At 43.9% G+C, this 27,502-nt stretch overlaps 1 protein-coding gene across 1 annotated transcript in view; it reads right to left on the bottom strand.

Moving 5' to 3' along the window:
- MYO16 (myosin XVI) overlaps window positions 1–27,502 on the bottom strand; it is a 425,887-nt gene that overhangs the window by 376,280 nt on the left and 22,105 nt on the right. The window contains exon 2 of the mRNA XM_081815515.1: window positions 18,266–18,529. Within this exon, the coding sequence (XP_081671641.1) occupies window positions 18,266–18,529 (264 nt within the window). The remainder of the gene's footprint in view (window positions 1–18,265; window positions 18,530–27,502) is intronic.

Genomic DNA, 27,502 nt, shown 5'->3' with positions numbered 1-27,502 from the left:
AGTCACATTCTCAAGTCTCTCCCAGCCTCCTCTGCGGCCTTCCCTTTTGCTCCTTGCTGGCGTTTCCCCCCAGATCTCTTGCACATCTAATCTCATCCTGGTGTCTGCTTTTCAATGGACCCCAACTCGCCCAGTCTTCTTGAAAGGAGAACTCAACTAAAATACACCTGTTATGGACAGAACTGAGTCCTTGCAAAATTCCTGTTGAAGGCTGGACACCCTGTGCAACTGTCCTTGGAGAGGGGGCCGTGAAGGTGGTTCATTAAAGTTAAGTGAGACCACACTGGTGGTGTCCTGATCCAACAGGACTGATGTCCTTCTAAGAAGAGACACCAGCGAGTTGGCTTTCTCTGCTTCCACCAAGGAAAGGCCACGGGAGGCCACAAAAAGTCAGACACTGCCAAGCCAGCAAGAGAGTTCTCACCAGACGCCAGCTTTGCCATACCTCGATTAGAGCCTTCTGACCTCGAGAAGAGTGAGCAAATTCATTTCTGGTGCTCAAGCCCCCTGGTCTGTGGCACTGTTTTTATAGCAGTCCAAACAGACAAATACAACCCTTTCCTGCCTAAGACAATCCCACAGGCGGAAAAAGAGCAGTGTCCCCTGCGGGGCGCGCCCAGCAGCCTCCCAGTTCACACACCTGTGTTTCTCAGGAATGCGACCCAGGCTGACTTTCCCGGGGGTCCAGACGCAAGCATGCTACCCCCTAACACGCGCCCCACATGACAGGGGAATTCAGACGATGGACTCCGACGCCCTGGATTCTCGGGTTGTACTTCAATTGAGCCTTATCTTCCTAAAATTCAAGTTGGACATGCAACTGGGTTTGTGATCTTCATTTTATTAGGACAAGAAGGTAATCTTGTTTTGTTACAGAATCATTTTCAATTGGGAGGGAAATGGAGGCAATTGTCAACTCTGTGTTGCCTCAGGATATTCAGAAACGGCTTCTAGAATCGCACCGCTGGAGCGAGCCGGAATTACAGCTCTTGGATCCCACACCAATTCTGCACGAAGGGGCTCTTTATCAGATGCAGGTTTCTTGAGCTTCCTTTGAGAGTGCAGTCATGGACTGTAACGGGGAGGGGGGTATTTCCTTTTTTATTTTTTCAGATTCCTGCACACCGTGAAGTCGGCCAGCAGCTGCTGTTTCTAGCACTCGAGGCCACTAGAGCACCGGGAGTGGGGAAGGGAACAGCTGTCCCTGCTATGAGCCTCTCACAGGCCAGCCAACTCTGCTGGGGACAGAAAGAAGCCACAATCCTGTCCTGAGCTATGCAGAGTAGGGAAGAGAAGACATTTCTATCAAGAATGATATTCGAAGGCAGACCCAAATAAGCAAATTCTAGATCCGTGGGTAAAATGCCTGTGGGTGTACAGAGAAGTTCTATTCTTTCAGACGAGGAAGTCAGGAAAGAGTCCCGAAGGAGGTATTTTCAATTCAGGCCTTGACCAATGAAGAGAACACAGACATGTTGAGATAGAAATCAGAGCAAGAAACAGAATGAGGAAGCACACAGGGCAGGAAATCAGCCCTTCCGTGCAAAGCACGGCAACAGCTCTGTTAGACCAGATTCGTCCTGTTGGCCATAAGGACGACTGGCTCATTTGAGACAGGACAGTTATTTTTATTTGTTGCTGTCCCATAGGTTATGCAACGTTCATCATCTCCGTCCCCTGGACAGAGAATTTCAGGTGATCCCAAGTGTACGTATGACAAACACGCCCAGTTGAGAACCTCTAGAACTGAACTAAAGCTTCAGACTCACCTGGAAGGCTTGTTAAAACACAGATCCCTGCCACATCCCTCATTTCTGACTCAGCAGGTCCCGGATGGGGCCTGCTAATCTACATTTCTAAGAAGCTCCCAGGTGAGGGTGATGCTGCTCCTTGGGGTAGCATGTCTTTGGTGCAGAGAACAGAGACACAGAAAGTAATACTGGAATAAAAGTATGGAAGGCCATGAGTGGCAACTAGGTTATAAGAAGGAAGAATCTCTGAAGACAAATGCCCAATTACATTCCTACTATTCCATTCAAAACTGAAAGAGAGAGAGAGAAACAGAATGCAGCTGGATGGCTCTAGAAATTGTCTTATGAGAAAACAAACCAGGTGCGTATCTCTTATTCCTGTGGAGCAGCATTCCATCTGCCTGCCGAGCAATACCAGGGGGCTCAAGTTCATGTTCCCGATGAGAGAGAAGGAGAGAGCCCAGAAGAGCAGACCAACCAGACCAAGGGGGTGGCCTTTCATTCTGGACTGTAAGGTGCGTCAGCCAAGGACCGCACCTGCTTCTGCTCACTATTAACCTCCCTAGCACGGAACACCCTCCTGGGCACAAATATGCACTGGAAAACTACATTTGGGGAGTTCCAGAGTGAATGACTGAGGGCTGGTGCGACATCAAAGCGAAGAGGTGGGCGCCTGGGTGGCTCAGTCAGTACTCGTCTGACGACTCTCAGTTTCGGCTCAAGTCTTGATCTCAGGGTTGTGAGATCGAGCCCCGTGTCTGGCTCTGCACTCAGCACAGAGCCTGCTTGAGTTTCTCTCTCTCCCTCTTCCTCCACCCCTCTCACTTGTGCTCTCTCTCTCTCAAATGAATAAATCTTTAAAAAAAAAAAAGTGAAGAAGCAACAGACAAGGGGCAAGCCATGTAGAAGGTCCAAACAGCCTTTCCGGCAACAATGAGCAAAATGCAGGGTGGGGGTCAGACCTGTTACCGAAACTCACTAGTGGGATCTGCAAGGTAGAAGTTAAAGGCCCATGTTCAGTTTAGACAGAAGATATCAAAAGTAACTCCTAGGTTTCAAACTGGAGTTTCTGAGGAAAAAAAATCACCATATATTGACAAATGAGCATGTGGGGGGAAAGGACTTTCTGTAAAGAAAGGCAAGTGGGGCTACAGAAAAACAGAGCAGCTTCAGGCTTAGTTTCAGATGCCTGTATGGTTTCTGACTAAACATACAAGAGGAAAAATTAGAGTAGTGCCTGGACTCTGGAAAATCAAATTGGAAATCACCCCGTGAAAGAGACCAAGGCCATGAGAGAGACATTGGACATTTTTGACTCAAAAATCGCATTGACAAATACTCTTCCTACCAGACCATGGAGATTTTAATAAAATCACTGTGATTATGGAATGTAGTTAAGAAATCGCTATACAAATGTATAATACAAGCAACAACACCATCATTCATACGTAACCTGGGACCGTGATGAAGCCATGAACTTCCCCCATGCCGTCGCTCAGCTGACCCTGTGCAGGGTGAACCCAGTGCACAGTGTGGGATCCAGTCCACAACGCTGGGAGGGGTGTGTAATGGAAGTGTTCGGGGTTTTCCCAAAACCCTGCCTTCTCCTCCTATGTCATCACGGTAGGTCCAGTTCCCAATATGTATATAACAACTGGAAACATGAGAGTCGTCGGGTTAAGAAGCGCTTCAAGGTATAAAAACATGATATTTTTGACTGTACTCCTAGCAGTAATTTTGCTTTCTCTCTACCTGCATGGGAAACGAACAAAAAAGAGCAAGTTTATGCAAAGCCTACATTCCAGAGTGTTGGCAAGGTTAACCCAGAGACCACACATTGACCTTGGATGTTTGGGTAAATACTAGACAGAAGACAAGGTAATATTTGATTAGGTGAGAAGAGCTGCTGACTTCTTTACGTCGTAGAAACAATTTATAGCTGCGCGGAGATATTTTATGTTAATTTGCAAAATAAACATGCAAAACATAATACGCAATGTCTGAGCACCTACCCTGTGTTAGGTGCTGGGATCCAGACGGCGAGAAACAAGAGCAGGCTCTGCCCCCATGGAGCCCGCTGCCAGTTCCGGACGCAGAGAAGCAAATGGGCCATGTCATTATACATATGGAGACACGCTGTAACAGGGGCATCTCAGGGCACTCTGGGAGCTGGCCTGGGGACCCAGGACTGGTTCCTCTGTGTGGGTGCCCCAGGCCTGGAGCTTTGAGATAGATGGAGACCTAAGGGTGAAGGGGCACCATCTAGGCAGAAAGGGCTGGAGGTGTGGGAAGTTCTAGGGGTAAGATGGTACAAGATGATGGGGGCACAGGGGAGGAGACAGGCTGCGTGGGGGGTGTCAAAGAATCACTCTGGAAAGATCAACACAGCTGAGTCACTGGAAAAGGAGTTTGGAAACTAATATCATTATTAGCAGGAGTTCTGAGTAGAGGAGAGAAAATTTCTGTTTGTGCTTTGGAAAGACTGTAATGTTTAGCATGCGCAGATTGAGGGAGTGGGGGGACAAAACTGAAGGTAGGTGATCAGTTTAGGGACACGGGAACCAGCCCAGACTTCAGGTGACAATGGCCACAAGCAGGCCATGGCAGTGGGGACTGGCAAGAATGATGCATTCAAAAGATGTTTACGAAGAGATTCCATTCCCTTACGTATTCACTAGACAAATGTTACGGTTGCCTACATCCTGCAAGCTGAGTTCTGGAAGCTGAGGGAACAGCAGTGTACGACACAAAGAAAGTTGTTGGTCTTGTAGACCTGCATTCTCCTGGGACATTGCATGTGCCCACACGCACGCGCCCACACACATGAGCAAAGGATCAGCTGCACGGTGAGAAGTGCGATGAAAATAAGAAAGCAGGGTGGGTGGAGAGGGAGAGGGCTGAGGAGACTAGGAGTCAGAGAAAGCCTCTCTGATCAGGTGACATTCCAGCAGGGGGCTCAAGTGGGTGAATGAACACCCTGCAGCATCTAGATCCCAAAGTGCAAAGGCCCTGAGGCAAGAGCAGGTGTGGCATGTTTGAGGAAAGGTAAGAAGGCCAGAGTGGCTGATGAAGAGTGTGTGTGAGGGAAAATGCGAGAGCATGAGATCAGTAAGTTGGCTGGAGTGGGGCAGGACTGAGAGCAGACATCGTGGGGTATTCTTGCCCCTGGCAAGGACTCGGGTGCCACTCTTGGGGAGCCTAGAAGCCACTGAAACTGTGTAAGCAGACAGGGGCACTAGAAGTGAAGCCACGTGGTACTGTGGGAGGCTGCTGGAATAATCCAAACGAGACATGGTACCAGCAAGATGGCATACAGGACGGTGACCGCAGAAGCGGGCAGAGGTGGTCCGACTATGAATGCCCTTCAGAGGCAGAGTGAACGGAACGTGCTCTTGGATCAGACAGTGCGTGGGAGAGTGAGTGGGGAGTCAAGAAAGCCTCCAAGACATCTGGTGTGAACACCTGGTGGAACAGAGGGACTCAGTGCATGGGGAAGATGCAGGAGAAGCCGGGGTCATCGGGGAAAGCCCAACATGCACGGTGGGCAGGGCTGCATGTGATGCTGCAGCAAAGTCTGACGTCCAGGGCAAGGTCTTGGTGGGGCATAAGGACTGGGATTCACGGCATCCACGTGGCCTGGAATGTGATTTCTGAGAGGGTGGTGGGTAGACAGGGAGGAGCGCTAAAGTCTTGGGATGCTATGGTGTTCCAAGTCAGAAGGCTGAGGATACCCTGCCCAGAAGACGGTGATGCGGGGACCAGCGAGGCAGACTGGGGGCCTAGGAGAGAGGACAGGTCCAGAAGCCACCTGAGCAGGAGACATGGTAGAGGATGGGGACTGAGGAATATGCCCCAACTGGCTCCAAGGAGGCCACTGGCAAGTACAGACAGCACTGGGTGGAGAAAGTGCTGGAGGACAGCCTGGCGGCAGTGTTTTCGAGACGAGAGAAATAGGGAGCAGTGAGACAGGCTCTTCTCCTGAGGAGTGCTGGTCATAAAGGATCAGTGAAATGAAGGGGATGTGATTTCGTTTAGTTTAGTGTTCCACTTTGGACAACATGAAGCACTCTTCGCCCATGGCATGATCCTGTGTGGTGGACGGTGACGGGGCAGCTGAAAGCGTGGTGGTCTTGGGAAGGCCAGAGGGATGGGGTCCAGTGGGCGCATCTGACCTTGGCACCAGTAGGCTGCTTTACAAAACAGCCCTCGAAATGTCAATTTCCTAGAAATGGTGTGTGTGTTGAAAAACCTCAGAAGAAACTCTGATGATATATTCCGCTCCATCCATTCTTGCAGGCACGAAATGGCTCGTTTGATCGTGGAAACGGCGAATCTCAAGTTCGCCTGTGGAACGTTCTCGGGCGGAGCATACCGCTGTCGTGCTGTCAGCAGCAAATGTGCCAAGCCGCAGTCTGGGCCTCGGACAGATTTTTGCCTTTTTCCTATGAAAATGACGAGTCCTTTTTTTTCTCCTTTTTTGAGAGGCTGTTCTGAGCACACTGAATCAGAAAACCCTTGGTCTGCAGCAGCAGCAGCAACACTGCCTAAAATTTGATGGATCAGAGACCTTAGCTGCAGTATTAATCCAGTGAACTAAAATGCTTGGTTTTTTTCAGTTTCAATTTCGTCAAAACTTGAAGAGTAGAGAGTTAGAACATGCAGATTTCAGGTTCTGCCGAGAATTCTCATTCAACGTTTATGCTCGAAGAGAGCAGGTCTAAGAAGTAACATCATATGGAGCAAGAAACCGACATAGAGGAGTGTGACTACAAAATCTTAAAGACAATGTGTGATTGTACAAGCCAGAATCCACCATCTGCCCTTCTCCTCCCTAAAATATGAAAACCAGTAGGTTAAAAGTTTTTAATGTGCTTTTTTAATCCAATTTTTCCCTCCCACACTTCTTACATTCATGTTAAACAGCAGATAGCAAACCAGGAATGACACCTATAGGCTCGTTTCTGCCTTTATATTCTTGCCACCAAGTTGCCACTCCTTTGGAAAACCAGAAAAAGCCTTAAATCACTGTCCTGGGTAGGTTAGCAATGTCCACTTTGAGCATATGAAGATTCGTAACTGTCTATAATGCTCACCTCCAACTGAATACATTTGCTCAAAACTAATGTTCTTCTCTCCTATATTCCAACTCCCAAGCTCCCTGCAATGGCACACAAGGTCTCCAGAGACCGATGCTAACCTCCCCCAATCCCAGTCATATCCCAGTGTTTGCAGTTCTGGAACATTACATTCTTCAGGGACCTCTGGCCTTTGACCAACATTAGCATTGGCTTAGTTTCCTGACTCAGAAGAGCCAAGAGACACCATTTCTGTAGTCGGCTTCACCTCCCACTCCACTCTGACCCGCTGCCCCCACCGCCCATCTACATTCTCCTACAGAAGTTTAACACTGTCAGCCTTTGTTTGCGGTAGCTGTCCCTCCTTCTGCCAGGTTGCAAAGCACAAGATCTATTTCTCTCGATATCCCCAATACCTAGCCCACTGTTGGGCACACGTGAAAACATAAGCCCTTAATTCTGAAGGAACGAATGAATGTGTTCAACCTTGGTCTGTTCATATCGCCACTCACTAGGTGCTATCAGAATCTATTTATAAAAACTAAGAGAAGTAGAATGGCATTCACTGAAAATGAAGAGGCTAAAGTAAATGAATACTAGTTTCAACAATATGAAAAATGTCCTGACTTTTCCCATATATCATGCAATATCATCGGAAAGAATATTTTGCTCTTTTAAGATTTTTTTTTATTATTATTCATTTGAGAGAGAGAGAGACAGAGAGAGTACAAGCAGGGGGAGAGGCAGAAGGAGAGGGAGAAGGAGATTCCCCGCTGAGCTGGGAGCCAAGGTAGGGTTCAATCCCACAACCTGGAGATCTTGATTTGAGCCAAAGGCAGACGCTTAACCATCTGAGATACTCAGGCACCCCAAATATTTTGCTCTTGAGCTAATTAATTCCCATGACTTGTACTGACCTCCCAGATAGTTTAGATTTTACAAGCATCATTGTGACTGAGAGCTCGCGACTCCTGGCTACCTACCCGTTGACTTGGCTTGACCAAGCTCCTCCCCTTGGGCTCCTGGACCCAATCTGCTCCATGTTGAAGCAAGCACTAAGGAGCCGAACATCTTCCCTTAACAGCTCATTGCAAAAGTAAGCCATCCACAGAGAGAAAAATGCCCTGTTAACCCACCTAATCATGCTCTGGGCTCGCCCCACCTCCCGGCCCTTCTCCCCAAAGTTCCCACTGGCCCTGCTAACCCCTTCCTAGAAAAGCCAAGCCTCTTCTTGCTTGATTTTGAATGCTTTCAGATCCTAAGGTCAGTGTTCCCCTGCTGCAACAGTCTTTTCAAATAAAGTCTCCTTATTTAAATCCAGATTTGTTTTTATTTGTCAAGTGGCTCCGGAGCAGCATTGCCTGGGCTTCTGGTCTACCACAATTAACTGTGCGTGCCGTGACAAGTCGCTTTGTGAGTCGAACCCAATGTTTAGACCTGTTCTGAGATCACAGGGCCACAGTGAGGAGTCAAAGAATTGATACATTTTAAGCACTTAGAACAGTGCCTGGACCTTCGTAAATATTCAATTAATTTAACTCTTACTAGTCCCCTGTGAAAGTCTGTGCTGGTTAATTTTATGTGTTAACCTAACTAAGCAACAGTGCCCAGCTATCTGGTCAAACACCAGTGTATGTTGCTGTGAAGGTATTTTTTAGGTGTGACTCATGCTTCAATCGTTGACTCTGATTAAAACAGATTGCCCTCCAAAATGTGGGTGGGCTTCATCCCATCAGTTGAAGACCTTAAGAGCAAAGACTGAGGTTTCCAAGAAGAAAAGGAATTCTGCCTCAAGACTGCAACCCTGACTCCTATTTGCATTTCCATCCTACCAGCCCACAGATTTCATACTTGCCAGCCACCACAATCATGTGGGCCAACTCCTCAATATAAATCTCCCCCACCCTCCGTGTGTGTGTGTGTGTGTGTGTGTGTGTGTCCTATCGGTCCTGCTTCTCTCAAGACCCTTGACTGACACACGCAGTCTCTGTGCTAGGAAAAGGGATGGACATATCATGATGTTTATTAGGACAGGAAAAGAAAACATACTTTCTTATCCTGCCTCTGCTCAATCTTTTCTTTCTGCCCAGAACCCCTTCTCCCCTTCCTGTATCTTTCCAGCGCCGAGGACAGGGCAAGGCAGATGGCAGGGGTTCAATGAATGTTCACTAAAAATGGAATGGATGGGAGCAAGGAATGATCCTTTCCTTGCATGGTACCCATTCCAGTGGAAGATACCAATGTGTAAACAAGTGATTATAAACCTCAAGGAATCAGCACTAGCAACACAAAGGAGGAAGGAATTAGTGTTGCCTAAGAATGTCAGAGAAAGTTCTACCGGGGAGAAGAGAGGTTCATTTGGAAAAGAAAGGTGGGAGAATGTTCTAGGCAGAGGACAAAGCTTAAACAAAGACCCCAAGGACTCAGCAGTAAGAGTGTTTCCCATCCTTGGAATTGCAGACCATGGACCAGGCAGAGTTCACATGCATTTACATCAATTCATTCTCTCCCCCACGTACCCCCTGGGATGGATCAATGGAAAGCAGTTGGCCTGAGGCGGAGAGTGAGCAGCAAAGGCAGAATTAATGAGGAAAGAGACAACTTTCCTCCTAGTCACCGGAGAAGGAGAATAGCCTCAGGTAAAGACGAAACTGATTCCTCTTAAAACACTTAAATTCTGGAAGAGAGGTTCCAAATTCAGGATGTGGGACGAGTTGCCTTCCTGATGTCTTCTAACAACATGATCCCATCCTCCCCCTCTCCTGGGGCCTGGATATCAGGACCCCGGGGCTGTGGAAGAGGTCGAGGGACTTGTGGGGACGAGCGGTGGGGAAGGGAATGTGGTCTGGGGGCCCGGGGGGAGGGCAGCACTAGGCGAGAGGAAGAGGGAGTGGGCCTTAGCAGTCACCCTGGGCAGCCCTGCAGAATGAGCAGAATGCCAATGGCCCCAGAAACATTTGCCGGACAGGCAAGAGGGTCGCTCTGCCTCTCGCCCTCATCGGCAGGAGAGGATGGGGAGGCACAGGTGTGCTGGCCAGGCTCGCGCGGCCCAGGTGTGTCTCAGTAGAGACAGACCCGTCCTAACGAGTGCAGAGTTAGGACCACTGCTGCTAGCTCCCAGCAACGCTTCTGTCAAGATGCTCTCCCGTCAGAGCCTTGCTTTTCTCTGCCTCAGCCAACCAGTCCCTCTCTCTCCTTCTACCAAAGGGAAATTTTCCCACAGACTTCCAGATTCATCTCATCCCGACCTCACCTCAGTGGATGCCCACTGTGATTCCTTTTAAATGGATCCATTTCTAGTTTGTTTGTTTGCTTGTTACAGAGCAGTGTATCTTCCCATTGAGATTACAAATGCCTATGGGGCACACTTTTCTGTCTCTCTCTTTTCAATTGTTTTCACACTCCCAGTCAAGTCGTAACTATAGAGCAGGCAGTTCACATAATTACTACTTGTCGGGAATATGAATTTGGTGTTGGCGAAATACTAAGCTCCTCGTTAAATTCGCACAGAATCCCTCGGAATCTAAATGCACTTAATTTACAACTCCTTATGATTCTATAACTGGTTTTGAAATGGGCACCCTGAATTACCTAGCAACTGTTACCTGTTCATTGAAAGCACCACAGTCCAGTGAAGATAGTTCTGTAAAGCTCTTTGGGAAATTCAAAATTCAGCATGTCTATGAGCAACATTGACTCAGCCTTCCAGATTTCTGATGTGAACACATGTCTGGCACCAAAAAGCTCATCCTTTTCTCTAAAGTCTAGAAGTGGTCCTCTCGTTCCTGTGTCTGCCCCGGATAACATCTTACCTGAGCTACTGCTTCCGAAATCCTCACCCTCCTCTGCCAGATGAGAAGAACAGATTCATTCATTTTCTGTTCCCATCACTGGAAGTCAACAAGATGGGAGCGGATCTGATAAAGCTGTCACTTCCCTCACTCTGCCCAGGTTTGGTACCATTCTAGAACGTGGAAGACGCAGACAGCAGTAGATTGCTTGTCTTTTCACTGGGAATGTTCTTTCCCTCAACTTCTTCCTTAAAGACAGGATGATGCTTTCTGTTTGCTTTCCAACCCCAAGTATCCAATACATAAGACATTCATATTGGTTGAATCCAACTCTTTTGGGAAGGGTCTTTCTACATTCTATGTCAAGGATATATGCCTAATTTTGAATTCTAGAAATATGTATCCTTGCAGGGTAGTTAACACACATCACACTCAACTATGTTCATAATAAATGCATGTAGGGAACTAGGATTGGGTAATTGCTCGGTAGGTCTGACCATCGTTCTGAAGGTGGCAGAGTCTTGGTTCAATTTCTTTAGGGGTCAAATTAAATCTACTTATTGACTGTCACATCTTTTAATTGCCTACTTATGCACCTGAATATGGGGAGGTGAGGGAGACAGAAAGAGGCTGCATTCAGGAGAAATCCACAGCCACCAGTGGGAAAGAGTGCCAGGGCAGATGGGCTCATCTTCATAAAGACAGGATGGAAGCAGGAAAATATCATAATTGGCTCCTTTTTTACATCTATACTCTAGATATTAAAACATAAATAAAAAATAAAAAAACAAATACATTTATGTAGTAACCACCTACTTCACCATTTTAACTTCTATGCCAGTCCAGTAAAGGCAAGGAGAGGGCTCAGCTAAGTACCCCTAAGTGCTAAGTCAGTGGGAAACCTCCTTTCATGTTTCATGTGTGAAACACTTGAGGAACACGTGAAATTCTCTGACCCAAAATTACACCTGGGGGTGTGGGTGGGTAGGGAAGAGAAAACTTGGTCCTAATGATTTACTTAAAAATCTCTTAAGTGGGGAAATGTTCCACCCATTAACAGATAATTCAATACATAGTAGATAGATTTATCTGCTGCATTCTAGGTATATTCTTAGAGGGCTCTGGATAGTATCCAAGCACTTACTACTTCCTGTGAATTATTCAGGGGAGGTACAACCGTCAAGACTTCACAAATTTATATCTAAATCAGCACAACTTCAAGATTTCTGGGCCAGAAGTGGAAGAAGGTGACAATAACTGAAGTAGAGAATAGAAGAAGAAATTTTGGTTTGGAAGGAGAAGGGGATAGATATTCACTGTGAGTGTCACAAGTTAGGAAAGGTAGGGTCTGGATCTCAGGAGAGAGGTCTGAATGCAGATTTGAGAATCACTGGAGCCGGGGACAGGGAATGCGATAGGAAAAGGGAGGCCTTCCGGGGAGGACAAGTGGGAAGTGGAAAGAGTTAGGGTCAGAGCCTTAGACCACAGCCCTTCACCTTAGCCCTCCAAGGAAACTGGGGCCGGTGGTCTGAAAGGCAAGAGAAGGAAACAGAGTCTCACATTGTTATAATTTGATTTTTCCTTTTTCTTCCTAAGAGTTGACTTCTGATATAAGTGAAGTTGGACATTACAGGTCTGTAACTACACTTAGAAGTTCTTTGTGTGGCTGGAATAAAACTGACTCTTAGAAAATATTAAGCATGTGGGTTAATAAATAAATAAGTCCTCCCAAACTGTAGCCAAAAAAGGGGAGGTGGAGTCTGAGCAGAGAGAGAGGGAAAAGGTCACAGTGTAAAGAATGTCTGTCCCCACCTCCGGCCGTCCCCGTGACAGTGAGCAGAACTCAACTAGACAAGAGGAAGAAAGGACCGCAAAGGGCAGTGAAGGCAAATCAGCTCGTGGGGTTGGTAGTTTAGCTCCTTTACCATCAAAGGCCAAGCTGGGAGGTGATGTGTTAAATGCTCTCACCACAAAAGAAAAAAAAACAATTTATTTATTTTTTTAAATCAAGGGAGCGCAGGAAATTGGGGGAGGTGATAAATAAGTGAATTAAAAGCCCTAAAAAATTTTAGAACAAATTTTTGTAGATGGAAAGGAGGCTGAACACACTTTAGATTGATGTAGTATATTAAAACGGCACATTAACACTAAAATATCACCAATTCCCAGAAGAGACCAAAGCTCTGAAGATACTAAATTTACAATTACAAAAATGCAAGATTCATAAAATTAAACAATTCTGAATTGCTTCTCAATGACATAATACAAACCTTAGCAAGAATAATATGTTGTCCTTTGAAAAAGAATATTTGATTCTTTATATAATTAAAAGCCCTAAAAAATTTTTAGGGATAAATATTTATCAGTGGATAAATACCTTAATTTAACATTGCAATAATGTACTTAAATTTTTAATAATTGATTAGAAATTCAAACTCCTGTGTTGAGTTTCAAGAATCATTGAACTAGGGGCGCCTGGGTGGCTCAGTCGTTAAGCGGCTGGCTTCGGCTCAGGTCATGATCCCAGGGTCCTGGGATCGAGCTCCGCATCGGGATCCCTGCTCGGTGGAGAGCCTGCTTCTCCCTCTCCCTCTGTCTGCTGCTCTGCCTACTTGTGCTCTCTCTCTCTCTCTGTTAAATAAATAAGTAAAAATCTTTAAAAAAGAAAACTATTAAAAAAAAATCATTGAACTATTTCTTCATCATTTGATGCTAATGCTGATCTTAGTTACTGAACATCATCTTTGCTTCCATTAGTAATAGAAACTATTTCCTAGGGGTAAAGAAAGTTACAGAAGGTGTCCTTCTGAAGACATTTTTCTCTAAGAATCTTTTGAATTTTTTTGTGTAATTTCTGTCATAAAGAATAAAAAAGATAGTATATAGGAAGGGTTTATTATAGTTTGTTGTGCATAGCAGGGGTGTAATGAACATTTTGTGTGTGTGTGTGTGTGTGTGTGTGTGCAATTTTTTTCTTCTACTTCCTATTGTCCCTATCACTTCAAATACCTTCTATCGGTCATTACACTAAGCAAAATGGGGAACTTTACTGACCAGTTCATTCTCTCCGTTGCAATTCCAAAAGCAATTTCTTCAATAAAACCCAACTCAAGGAGCGCCTGGGTGGCTCAGTTGGTTAAGTGTCCAACTCCTGTTTTCACTTCAGGTAATGATCTCAGAGTTGTGAGACTGAGCCCCGCTTTGGGCTTTGTGTCTGCTTGAGATGCTCTCTCTCCCTCTGCCCTTCCCCCTTCACTCACATGCTCTCTCTCTATGAAAAAATATAAATCTTTAAAAATATGAAAAATTTAAAAAATGAAACCCAACTCATAGTTAATCATTCAAACAAAAAATTACTCCTTGCTTCTTCTGAGTTGAAAAGTCAAATCCGACCTCTTGCTTAGATTTTGGTGTCTTTATATCAACGTTCATATACAAACAACCTGCTACGTGTACTGTGCAGTCTTGTACTCCACTGAAAAACAGGTGTTAACATGTGCTTGGCAGGCATTGGTGGTTAACAAGTAATTTCAAGTAGGTGAGAAATCTGAGTGCCTATTGATGAGGTGATATTATATTCCATACAAAATGGTATCTGTGTATACATGTGGAATGTGTGAAGACAAAGTGGGGACAAACTGTACTCTAAAAGCCAGAGGAAAATTTTAGGGTAGAAAAGCAAAGAGCTAAGAATAAGGACCCACGAGTGGAGAGGCCATGCCAACCCACTTTTTTTTTTTAAAGATTTTTATTTATTTATTTGACAGACAGAGCACAAGAAGGGGGAGTAACAGGCAGAGGGAGAGGGAGAAGCAGGCCCCCCGCTGAGCCCCAACCCACTTCTGAAAACTGTGAGTCACAGGTGGTCCTTCTGTTTTTGTTTTTTATATCGCATTCAATCAGTAAGTCCTCTTTTTCATACCAGATTGCCCCGGTCCATATATTCTCCCACGTGTACATGTTCTCCTCTTTCCTGGAGCTGCAAGCCCTCCTCCCCATCCTCCCTCTTCTCTGACAGCCAAGGTTCCATCATCAGTAAGTGCTGGAGGCAGTAAGAGAGCTGCCATTAAGTTCCCATCACCCCACCCGCCATTTGGCTCCATCTCTTCTCCCATCGCCCTCGGTGGGAGGTCCTCAACCCTGTCTGCACAGCACAGCACTGAAGACACACTGGAAAACTACCCTGGTTGAACCAGAATCTCTATGGGCAGAGCCGAGATACTGGAATTACAAATAAAATTAGCCAGACCAAACCCTCCAGTTGAGGACCAGATCTCATCAGCGTGTGCATGCTCAAAGCCCTTGCTCCAGCAACTTTCCTCCTTACTTCCATGCCAGCAGTTTTTCCCTCCCGAATACATGATTTGTTTCCACATATACACATGCTATTATTTCTCCCATCATTAAAAAGTTCTCTTCGTTTCTTTTCCCTCGGCAGCTACCTTACCATTTCTCCCCTCTACATAAAACTCCCTTCAAGAAGTCTCCATATTCAGTGTCCATTTCTGTTTGCCCACTCTATCTCCATTGCTATCCACTAGATTTTTGCTCCCAACAATTCACCGGAACTGATAACCTCCGTACTTCTAAATGCAACAGTCCATTCTGTCTCCACCCCCATGACTGAACAGCAGTATCTGGCAGTTAATCACTCTCCTCCTTAAAAAGTTCTCATCACTGAGCTCCCAGGACAGCTCCCTCACTTCATGTTCCTCCTTTCTTTGTTTCTTCTGGTAGTTCTACCTCATTTCTGAATTCTTAATATTGGAGCTCCTTAGGACTCAGTTCTTGAGCTTCTTATATTTTTATCTACTCTCATTCCCTCAGTGATATATAGTCTTTGGGCTTTTGATGCCCATATGCTATATGCTCATCTGTCTCCAATTTTTATCTCCAGCCAGCATGACACCCCCTCCTAATCTGACTTCCTAGCCGCATCCCTAACTCTGTTAATAACATTTCATCCTCCTAGTGGTTCGGGCCACAGCAAAGTTGGTGTGATCCTTGAGTCTATAGGATCTGGGTTCCATAATTTCACCCTTGGTGTCATGTCTCTGAATATGTTACTATGTGGGGAAAGGAATTAATGTGGCTAATGAGATGAACTTAAAATAGGGAGGTTATCCGAGATGATCCAAGTGAGCCCATAGCCCCTAAATCACATGGGCCTTTAAGGTGGAAGAGGAAGGCAAAAGATTTGATCAGAGAAATGCAAGGACAGGAAAAAAACCAGGAGAAATTCCAGGCCTGAGAGGGTCACTCCATCTACCCTTGCCGACTCTGAAGATGGAGGAGGCGCGCTAGGATTGAGGGAATGTTATGGCCTCTAGAAAATGGACAAGTCAAGGAAAGCAATCCTCGCCTAGGACCTCCAGAAAGCATCGCAGCCTGATGATACCTGGATTTCAGCCCAGTGGGACCCACCCAGGACTTCTGACCAGAACTATAGGAGGATACATTCACACCCTTTGCAACTACACACTAAAGGAGTGGTCATTCATTACGGCAGCAGTATAAACTGATATACTCCCCATCACCCATCCATCAGCATTTCCTGTCAGCTCTATCCTGAAAGTATATGTCCAAATTGACTGTTTCTCATCATGCCCTCGCTCCGCTTTGGCCCAAGCCACCATCATTTCGTGCCCAGCTTCCTGACAGCCTCCCAACCAGTGTCCCTGCTTCTGCCCTCACAATTCTTGATTCAAGTCAGAATGCAGCAGCCGGGTTGGGCCTGTTAACTCACAAGTGATACCAGCTCTCTCTTCTACTCAAGATCCCCCAACGGCTTCAGGACTCACCAAGCACAAAAGCCGGAATCCTTCCCGCGACTCTGCTAGCCCCTCCATGCTGGCTGCTTGTCTGTCCTCCCAATGTATTGACACTGGTTCCTCCCACATGCTCCCTTCACAGCTCTGGGCTCACCTGAAATCCTCCTCCTCAGATATCCATTTGCTTAACTCCCCACACCTCCCTCGGGTGGTCTCCCTCCTTCCTTTCTTCCATTACCGCCTCCCCATACTACACATCCAACTTTATCTTATTGTTTATGGTCACATACCACACAGTGAGGCATCACAGAGATAGAGATTTGGTCTCCTTCATTCACAGCTACCTGGCCCATAATAAAAACTCAATAAATATTTGATAAATTAAGGCATTTTTCCTGTGGAATATGGCTGCTGGGTTCATCCTTTTGTTCCAATCCCCACGGCTACTAGCTCAAGCCAGCTCACTCTACCACTGAAATTTCATCGTTGGATTTTTAGCTGGTGTCTTTGCTTCTAGTTCTTATCCTTATCCTTCCATCCATCCTACAGATATACATCCCTGATGAATCTTTACTAAACACTATTACAGGCATATGCATTTCCTTCTGTGGAACAGACAGTGGCTGCCATTGCATTCTGCTTCAAAAGTAGGACTTGAATTATCCACAGTAATTATATTTCCCTAATACAGCTTAGCAGCCACGCTCCTCACTCCTGTTGCCTTCAGACAGATCCCCATGCCCACACTCATGCTGGGCGGCTATTCACTGCACTGCCTACGTGTGGCTTCCTCTTTACTGACAGAGCTTCCTTCGGAGCCCCTCAAAAATCACATTCTACTGCCCACCTCTTCCTGCTCATATCAGACTCCATTTCCATTAACTGTTTTCTACTTTCTTATGAGGATTTTTTCCTCTCTACTTAGATTGGAAGTTTTCTGAAGACAGGACTCATATCTCCTGCACTTGACCACCCGAGTGACATGTCTACATCAGGATTAATTTTATGACTTCAGCGTTTTCACCAAATGTTATAATATAGAATAGATATTATTCCACATCTTATATATTATACATATATGTTCCTCTTGGTCTCTGGGTTTATGATTTTCCTATTCTTAATTTTTCTTAATTTTCTTAATTTTTTTAACCCTATTTAGGCATTATTTGTCCTGTTGATATTCTACATAAGAATAATCTCTATGTTGTTGCATGACTTTTAAATCAATATAGGGCTTATATCTGCCTGCCATTTAATTTAGACATGTTCCAACAAGTACTGCCTGGTGAACATGGACAAACTGCTTCCCTCTTTCACTCAACACCGCTGGAAGGTACTGGGAGGGGGAGGGGGGCAGTGAACTTGGCTGAGAGCATCACTGCCCCTGGAGGTGCTTACAGCTCCACAGAGGGGATGGCCATGAAATGAAGAGCTCCAAGTAGGAAGAGACTAATAAAATGGTAGCTAATTCCTATTCCTATGGTATTTCTACCCATGAATTCAAAATGAGATAATAATGAATTTTGCAGCACAAGCTCATCATCAAAGGAAACGATTTCATTGGGAAAAAAAGTTTCATTAAAAATTTAAATGGACAATTTACAAAGGAAATCACATGCTTTCCAGGTAGGTAATTCTTTAAAAAAATTACAATAATTTTACCAAAATTTTGCATTTCGTTCATCTGTACTAAACTTGGAAGTTTTAACTATGTTCTTTCGAAAGAGGACTATTTGATTATTTCAGATCCTAAAAAAAAAAAAAAAAAAAAAAAAGCCCCTAACATTTAAACGAAATACCATCCTCCATCTCCCCCACCAGGAAACAACAAACAAAAACCATGAAAACCCACATCGGAAAACTTTCATGTCATGTACCTTCTTTGTCATCGTGGTGGATAATTGCATCCTGTATCATGTCGGCAAGGTTAAAGTGAACTTTTTGACTCTTCCCATGCTTCAGCTTTTTCAGGAATCCTTCCTGCTTCTGAAAAGCCTTCTCTCTTTCATAGTAGGCTTTGATCTGCTCGCAACGCATGCGCTTCACCAGCCTTTGCCGCTGGCCAAGGGGAAGGGACTCCAGCAAGCACTGGTCAATTTCCATTTCATGGGTTCGAAAAATGTTACATAGCTGAAAGCAACCTGCAAGAAACACAGTGAGAATGTCACTAGACCCATTATTACAATACAGTAGCACGACAGAGCGTACTCGATTCCCTATTGCCCAGCACACAAGTCAGAAACTCACTCATTCCTCTTTGCGCTTCACATGCAAATAGCAAAGGCCTTCTCACAGATGGAGAGAGAAGCAAAGAGAGCTGATGTCTTATTCAACATCGCACGGTAATAAAATAAATAAAATTAGAGCTAGATGTGTATTTTTGTGCAACTTAATTATTAGCAAACACCATCCTTTCTTATTTTTTTAAAATCTTCACCAAAGACCTAAAAGTTCTACAGATGCATTAAAGTTCCTTCTTTGAATAACGCCAACTAAACTTTGTGTGTTAATTTTTGGCAGAAAGCCATTCTGAGTCTTTCAGCACACCCTAAGAAAATCGGTTTTGTATATCCCTATGACGCTGCTTATCTAACATAATAGAACCTATGTAGGCTATCAACTGTTTATGTGACACAGTGATTATTTCCACCAATATATTGCTAAACACTTTTCCTATGGATTGGTAACATTCATTTCTAAGAGACCTAATATTGGTTGAACAATAAAACAGAGGGCGCCTGGGTGGCTCAGTTGTTGAAGTGTCTGCCTTCGGCTCAGGTCATGATCCTGGAGTCCCAGGATTGAGTCCCGCATCGGGCTCCCTGCTCAGCGGAGAGTCTGCTTCTCCCTCTGACCCTCCCCCATCTCGTGCTCTCTCTTTCTCATTCTCTCTCTCAAATAAATAAATAAAATCTTTAAAAAATAAATAAATAAAAAATAATAAAACAGATTTTTCTCTTGGCAATTCAGAACCATGGATAGAATTGTTGCTGTTGTGGTCTCTGTCTTATTAATATAGTGAATAACAGACTGAATTCTCTGTCCTGAAACTGAAGCAATCTTCACTTTCTTTCAACTTGATATTCCTTAGAAACACTACCCCAAACCCCTACAATGGAAATGTACAAGCTCATATATCTACCACTAGATTAAAATTTTACTATTGGCCAAAAATTAACATTAGAACACTGAAAATTCAAGAGTCGAACCCACAAGTTCAGAGAAGTGTTTGTATGTTCTTCTCTTCAGGTATTTATGATGGAAGTCTCAAGCAAGTAAAAGGAACTATGCAAGCCCCCAAACGTGGCTGATCATATGCCGTGTCTGGAAAGATGACTCAAAAAGGGCACTGCTGCTTCATCTTCGGAGAGATGCCCAACTCCTTTGAAAGGACACCACGTTGTGACAAGGCAGTTTCCATTTCTGTATCACTTGACGCTTCGCAAAGTGTTATTCTCACAACCACCAGGCCAGACCATTTCTCTTTTGCAAGTAAAGAAAATGAAGTTGAGAGAGGCTAATGACTTGTCCAAGACCAAAGAGATGATTATATGACAATCACAAATGTTCCATAAAGGCTCAAGAAAAAAACAGAATAAGAGACAGTGACTCTCTACAGCCAGATATTTAAGATATATAAGGAGGGGGGAGGAGGAGAGGGAAGCAGAGCTGGGAAATTTTGTTCTGGTTGTTCGTTAGTGTTTGACGACATTCTAGAATCCTATATTTTCATTAAGATCTTCATATGTATTTGTAGATTCATATTGTACATGTAGATTTCATATGTATCATATGTCATATGTATTTGTCAGAGTGATGTGAGAAGCATCAAATAACTACATATAAAACGTTTGCTTTCCAGTGACCTAAACACAAAGACACAGCGGTGGCCGTGAAATCCCGGAAGTCAGTCCGTGGGATAAAAGCCGTGATCACCAGCAGATCGTCTCTGAGAGCTCATTAGTAATGGCAGGGGATATCTTCTGCCTTCCAATCTGTTCAGAGAACTGCACTTGGGTTCCCAGGACCCGGTGGCTGCCATGGCTTTCCTGGTGTGTGAGCAGGTGCCCAGAGCATCAGGGAACCACTGGAAAACCCAAAGAGGTAAAGCCGATGACCTCACAGCATGTCACCTGCTGAGGAGCACGTGGTCAAAGGTGGAGGACAGCCTCATAAACACAACAGTCCTCTGGCATTTGGCTCATACCAAAAACCGTACTGTGGAATTTTCAATGAACTTTTAAGGAGTCTGCAGTGACAGCTCATGATGCATCGAGCAGCCCTCTCAGTCTGTCAAAAAGGAGCACTGAGGGATGTTCATAAATTAATTCCCTCATGATCTGGAAAATCAGATGCCAAGGCTGTTAAATTTCAAATCCCTACATGTATAAAATATTGATTTTTAACGTATTTTCTTGTTAGATCATTCCCCGTGCTTTGATTTTAAATGGTCTAAACTTCCATTTATTTTACTGCTAAATATGTAATGGGCGCTGTGACTTTCTTTCTGTGTCATTATGCACGGAACAGCTATGTCATGTATATGCGCTGTTCTCAGTCTGCAAGATACCACACTAAAAATAAGGTAGTTTTGGGAAACGTAGTTTTGATGCAGTCTACCCAAAACCTATGAACTTGGTCACTGGGGCACTAAGAGTAACAGCCATTAATACCTCAGGTGACAATTGGGACAGGCCAAGCAGGCAGGTGGTTAAGGCTGAAGAGGAACTTCATGAGTCTGAGCTGAGCAAGGCTGATCTGCACCCCTGGGATGGGGGTCCTGGGCACACGCTTGCTTTCAACTGTCCCGCAAGAGAGTTGACAGGGTCCTGCCTGCCCAGAACCAAGAGCTTTTCCCCGGTAATGACTGTAATTCTTTCCTGCTATTTTGGCCTAGAAAAAGCCACACATGAACTAACACAACTTCAGCATTATTTGAACCTCATTCTCACATTCCCACAATGATATACGAGCTCATTAGTATGCAGGACACATTTACAGTAAAAGAGCATATTTGCATTATGTGGCAGAGACTGACTTGGGGAGACCAGTTGTCTTTTCTCCTTAGATACATGAGTAGATGTCATTTTTGAGTTTCCTGGGGCTGGCTCACAAAAAAATGGTCACATGCATTTTATCATGTTCTATCCCCCCTACAGCTCGCTGCCTATGAACATGGTGGCCGCGAAAACCACATAGCAAAAATGGCCACGTGTCAGAGAGCCTCCGTCTCTCCACTGCTGCTTGGCGCACCCTCCACCAACCAGCCCTTCTCTTAACTCTGTGTCTGAGAAAGAAATGAACTCCTATTGCGTTTAGGCACTAAGGTTTCGGGTTTTAACTCTTAAAACAATTAACATCACCCTAACTAGAAATTTTTTTTTTCTTTTCATCTTCACAGTGTTGAGTGGTGATCAAGGGAACATTCAGATTTTTGTAGAATTTTGAGTGGTCAGACTACACCATTACTACCTACCAAGTGGGGTTCTAGCAAATTTTTGACACTAGGCTCTGGTGCAGTGGGAGTGGGATCTTTAACTTGTCGGGCCTGCCTATTGTCACGGTGCAAATTTCACTGTCAGTTTCAAGCTACCTATGTCACATCACTAAACAAAGAGATGGGAAGAGGCACTCTCCCTAAGGCAGGGCAGGCGGGGTTCAGCGCAACCCCGGCATCAAGCCCACCATGGAGAATCACGGCTTCATGTGCATCAGAATCAACTAATCTTCAGGAAAAGATAATCTAGCAAGACCTCCAATGTGTGAGTGAAGCAGACAGCATCAAGAATTACCCACTTCTCAAGAGAAAATAACTATAACTATAACCGTAAGTATATATATCTATATATCTATCCATATATCATATATACACATATATATACACATATATATATAATAAACATATAACAGTCTTTGTCCAGGATTTTTTTTTAAAGATTTTATTTATCTGAGAGAGAGAGAGCACGAGCAGGGGTGAGGGAGAAGCAGGCTGCCTGCTGAGCAGAGAGCCCTGTGCAGGACTCGATCCCAAGATCCTGGGATCATGACCAGGGCCAAAGGCAGACACTTAACTGACAGCCACCCAGGCACCCTGGGATGTTTAAATGATTTTAACCAAATGTAGTTTGAGTCATCAAAGGAAGACAAGAGACCATATGCTTTAAATTTCTTTTTTGACAGAGAGAGAGAGAGACAGCAAGAGAGGGAACACAAGCAGGGGGACTGGAAGAGGGAGAAGTAGGCTTCCCGCTGAGCAGGGAGCCCGATGAGGGCTCCATCCCAGGACCCTGAGATCGTGACCTGAGCCGAAGGCAGACGCTTAATGACTGAGCCACCCAGGCGCCCCTGCTTTAAATTTCTTAATCATCAAAATCACTCACTGGTAGAAGGTAATGTTAAGTAACAAAAAAATGGAAAAAACTGAGTTCCGATCTTAGATATCATATTTTCTACTTAGGACCTGGGGTGAAATATTCAACACTTTTAAGATTTTTGAAATACATAAAAAGGAGGCAATATTTCAAATTTGCTGGGATATTTAAAAAATAGGAGATAGTTTGTAAAACATGTCTGACACAATGTAAGTACTCAATGAATGGAAATTATTTTTATTAGGAATATATTATGAGGATCTGTGTGTCCCAACTATTGTATAGATGGGATATGTTAAGAGAACCAAAGAGAAGGGAATGTGTCATAGGGAGGGCTCTCTCTCCCTTTTATGTTCTTTCTGGTTCTACCATGCACCATGAATGCTTGAGGCACAAGGTCTTTGCACCTGCTGTTCCCAGTGCCTGGAACACTCATCCCTCAGATGGTGGGAGACCATATGGTTAGCATCCTCCTTTCCTCCACATCTTCTCTCAAAATCTCCTTCTTCATGAGCCTTTCATGGGCCCCTTTATCTCTATTTGCAAATGTTTCCTGACAATACTTCCAATTCCTATTTCTTGCTTTATTTTTCCCCTTAGTATTTATCACCCTGAATTATGTTTCTACAATATCAATCATTATACTTAGAATGTATATTATACTCATGCTAATGCTGTTTACAAAAATACTTACACCATATATTTTCTTATTTATCTATAAGCCCCCCAAAAGCAAGAACTTGGACTATTTTATCCACTGCTTATTCTCAGCATCTGGAATAGTAGATATTAAATATTTTTGTTGTTGTTAGTGAAACTGTTTAATTAAATTGCTGGCAGAGATACCGTATGTATTACTAAAACTTGACCCAGCCCTCAACATACAGTAGGTAACAGATGTTTATTACTTCTGCTCTTACAGAAATGCGCAATAGCACCATACTTCTCACCTAATTGCTCTTCCTCACAAAATTATCTGGACTGACAGTGTAGCCAAGTTTATGATAGTATTGGATTTCTTGATCTACCATATTACTCCTTTTATTTGGGGGGGGCGGTGGGCTATATATAGGGCTCTGCTGCAATTCTAGATAAAAATTTAGAGACATTTACCATAGCCAGAAATCCTTGCTCAGCAAACATGCAACTCTATATAACAAAATTTGAGAGCCAGCAAATAAAATACATCAAGGAAAAAACAAAGATCTACATTCAGAAATAATTACAGAACATCTAGCTAAAAAATTAGGAGCTCCATGCTTTGGTCCTGGAGGGCCCTACACACTGTGCCATGATCTCAGGATGTTACATTGTAGCAAACCAGAAACATAAAGAATAAAATTAAGGAAAAGAGAACTAGGAAAATGAACTCCTGAAATTATTCTGCTGTACAACTACCAGAAATACCTTCATCTCAATAAGAAACAAAACCTTCATGGGGTCCACGGTGCTCTCATTGTAGGAGGGTTTTGCACCTCTTTCCATGACTGATAGATCAAAGAGGGAATAAAAAATGATAAAAGCACAGATAATTTGATCTCAAGGACATTTACAGACACTTGCACCCAATTTTCAGGGGAACAGACATTCATGGATGATTTATGAAGTTGACTATGTCTTAGGCCACAAAGCAAAGCAAATTTCAAAAAATGCTAAAGAACTGAAATTATAGAAGCGGTTTCTTAGCACACTTGAGGACGGGACATCACCTCTAGAGGTGAAGCCACACCTCCCAACATGCTCAGAAACTCACAACGCTGAGCTTAAATAAAGCAGATCTAAGGAAGAAAACTAAGGGAAATCATACTTTTCCAGTGCCAACCACTGAGGAAAGTCTACATCAAAATTTCACAGATGAAACTATAACAGTGCACAGAAATAAATCTACAGCTTTAAATGTACCTGTTACAAAAGAACCTCGTCCTAGAATCAGTGACCACAGCATCTTCGTAGGAAAGAACAAAAAAGGAAAGTTCAAAAAAGAAAGAAGAAAATAATAAAATGAGGGTCCGAATGGATAGAAAGGAAATAAAGGATGAGCAAAGTCAAAGAAAGACATGGGAAATGGACAATATCCAGAAAAAATATATCTTACCAAAAAATGACTCAAGACGAAAGAGAAAACTTGAATAGATTTACAGTCATTACATTAATGAAATTAACTGTTAAAAATCTAATTACAAAAAAATGAAACAAACATACAAAAGCATGGCCCAAATGATTTCACAGGCCTTTAACGAATGGATAACCTGTGTTTTCCCCCAATTTTTCTACATACTAGAAAAAAATGGAAATGGCCTCAACTCATTTTCTGAGACTAGTATAAGCTACCAAAACCAAATGAGAACATCATAAAAAAAGGAGTTACAGATCAGTAGTATGTGCACATACACATGTAAATAGCCTATGTACATATGTTTGTCAGTGTGAATAAAAAATGGCTAATTTTAGAACATCTATGTATGTATGTCACTACTTTCAATTGTTTCAAATTTAGAAAAGGAAGGCCCTCTATCATTGCTTTTATTAAATGAAGGTTTAAAATGAACCTGAAAAAGAGAACCTGGGAAGACTTCTGCACACAGGCGGCTCCCTGTTTGTGACAAAGTGCAGTAAGTCAGTGAGGAGAGTCTTCCCAACAAACGAGGGCGGGGCCCCTGGACAGCCATAGTGAATAAACGGGCCTCCACCAAACCTCACACCATATAGGAAAACGAATCCAAAAGGAGGAGATTATGCTAAGTGAAAGAAGTCAAGCAGAGAAAGTCAATTATCATATGGTTTCACTTATTTGTGGAACAGAAGGAATAGCATGGAGGACATTAGAAGAAGGAAGGGAAAAATGAACGTGGGGAATCGGAGGGGGAGAAGAACCATGAGAGACGATGGACTCTGAGAAACAAACTGAGGGTTCTAGAGGGGAGGGGGATGGGGGGATGGGTTAGCATGGTGATGGGTATTAAAGAGGGCACGTTCTGCATGGAGCACTGGGTGTTATACGAAAACAATGAATCATGGAACACTACATCAAAAACTAAGGATGTATTGTATGATGACTAACATAACATAATGAAATAAAATTAAATTAAATTAAATTAAAAAACAAACAAACAAAAAAACCAAAAGGAATCCTAGATCTGAATGTAAAGCTATAATACATTTGGAAGACCGTAGGAAGAAACCGCTGAGACCTGGCTTTCGTAGACCTGACACCAAAACACATTCCATAAATGAAAAACAAACTGATGAACTGGATTTCATCGAAACTGAAAACACTGGTGTGTCAAAGCCATGTTGAGAGCAAAAAGAGGCAAGCTAGAGAACGGGAGAAAGTACTTGTAACCACCTGTCTGACAAAGACTCACATCGAGAACATGTAAAAACCTTAACATCCAACAGCAAACAGGCAGATGATCCAACTGGAAAATGGGAGAAGGCATGACAGACATATTTCACGGACACAGATGGACGGTGAGGAACAGGCACACGAGGAGACGTCTGATAGCGCCGGCCATTAGGGAAATGTTCATTAGAAGCACTATGACTTATCACTACACACCCATCAGAAGAGCTAAAACCAAAATAAAATTAGTGGGGTGTGTGTGGTGCAGTTGGTTAAGCCTCAGACTCTTGGTTTCGGCTCAGGTCATGATCTCAGGGTCCTGAGATCGAGCCCCACGTCGGGCTCCGTGCTCGTGGGGAGGCTGCTTGAGACTCTCTCTCCCTCTCCCTCTGCTCTTCCCCACCCCTGCTCACGCTCTCTCTCTCTCTCTCAAATAAATAAATAAATCTTTAAAAAAAAATGAAATAAAATTAGTGACAATACCAAATACTGGTGAGGATGTGGAGAAACAGGATCTCTCAACATTGCTGTTGCGAATGTAAAATAGGACAGCCACACAGGAAAATAGTCTGGCGTTTTCTTTAAATAATGACATTCTGTATCGACCGCGCTAGGTGAGATTATGCGGCTCATCAAGCCCATTCAGGATGGTTTCCACCATGCCGAGGCCAAGGCAAGTTACAAACTTCAGAAGCAAGCAGGACAACAGCTCCCTCCGACATGGATGGAGCTGGAGGGTATTATGCTAAGTGAAATAAGTCCGTCAGAGAAAGACAAGTAGCATGAGTCCACTGATACATGGAATTTAAGAAACAAAACAGAAGAACATCGGAGAAGGGAAAGAAAGGAAGAGAGAGGAGGCAAACCATAAAAGAGACTCTTGAGGACAGAGAACACACTGAGGGTAGATGGAGGGAGGGGGGTAGAGGAGGGGCGGGGTGGGGAAGGGGCGGGGGATGGGGATGAAGGCGGGCACTTGGTGGGACTAGCACTGGGTGTTGTATGTAAGTGATGGACCACTGAATTCTACTCCTGAAACCAAAACTGCACTGTATGAGAACTAACTGGAATCTAAATAAAAACTTGAAACAAACAAACAAAAAGAATGGCTTCCTCTTGTAACGTTGTCCACCTACTGTCTGGTGCTGAGTCAGTTATCACCACGGGGCACCAGCAAGGGAACAAGGGAAGAAAGTTAGCAAACGGTGCTTTTTTAGCTTGACTGATTTATTATTATTATTATTATTATTATTATTATTTATTATTATTATTATACTAGATATTGGTGGATATGTTTTTGTCCCCCAGGAGCCGACCTCAAAAGGCTGAGAATGGAGTGGATTTGGGCATGATTAGAAATAGCTTATTACCCTAGTTGTCCTACAAGAAAATGAATTGTC

The sequence above is a fragment of the Leptonychotes weddellii genome, chromosome 3 (genome assembly GCF_054177405.1).
Source record: "Leptonychotes weddellii isolate Sample4059 chromosome 3, ASM5417740v2, whole genome shotgun sequence".
Lineage (NCBI taxonomy): Eukaryota > Metazoa > Chordata > Mammalia > Carnivora > Phocidae > Leptonychotes > Leptonychotes weddellii.
Note: the sequence above shows the minus strand (reverse complement) of the source record. Positions and strands in the feature narration are given on the sequence as shown.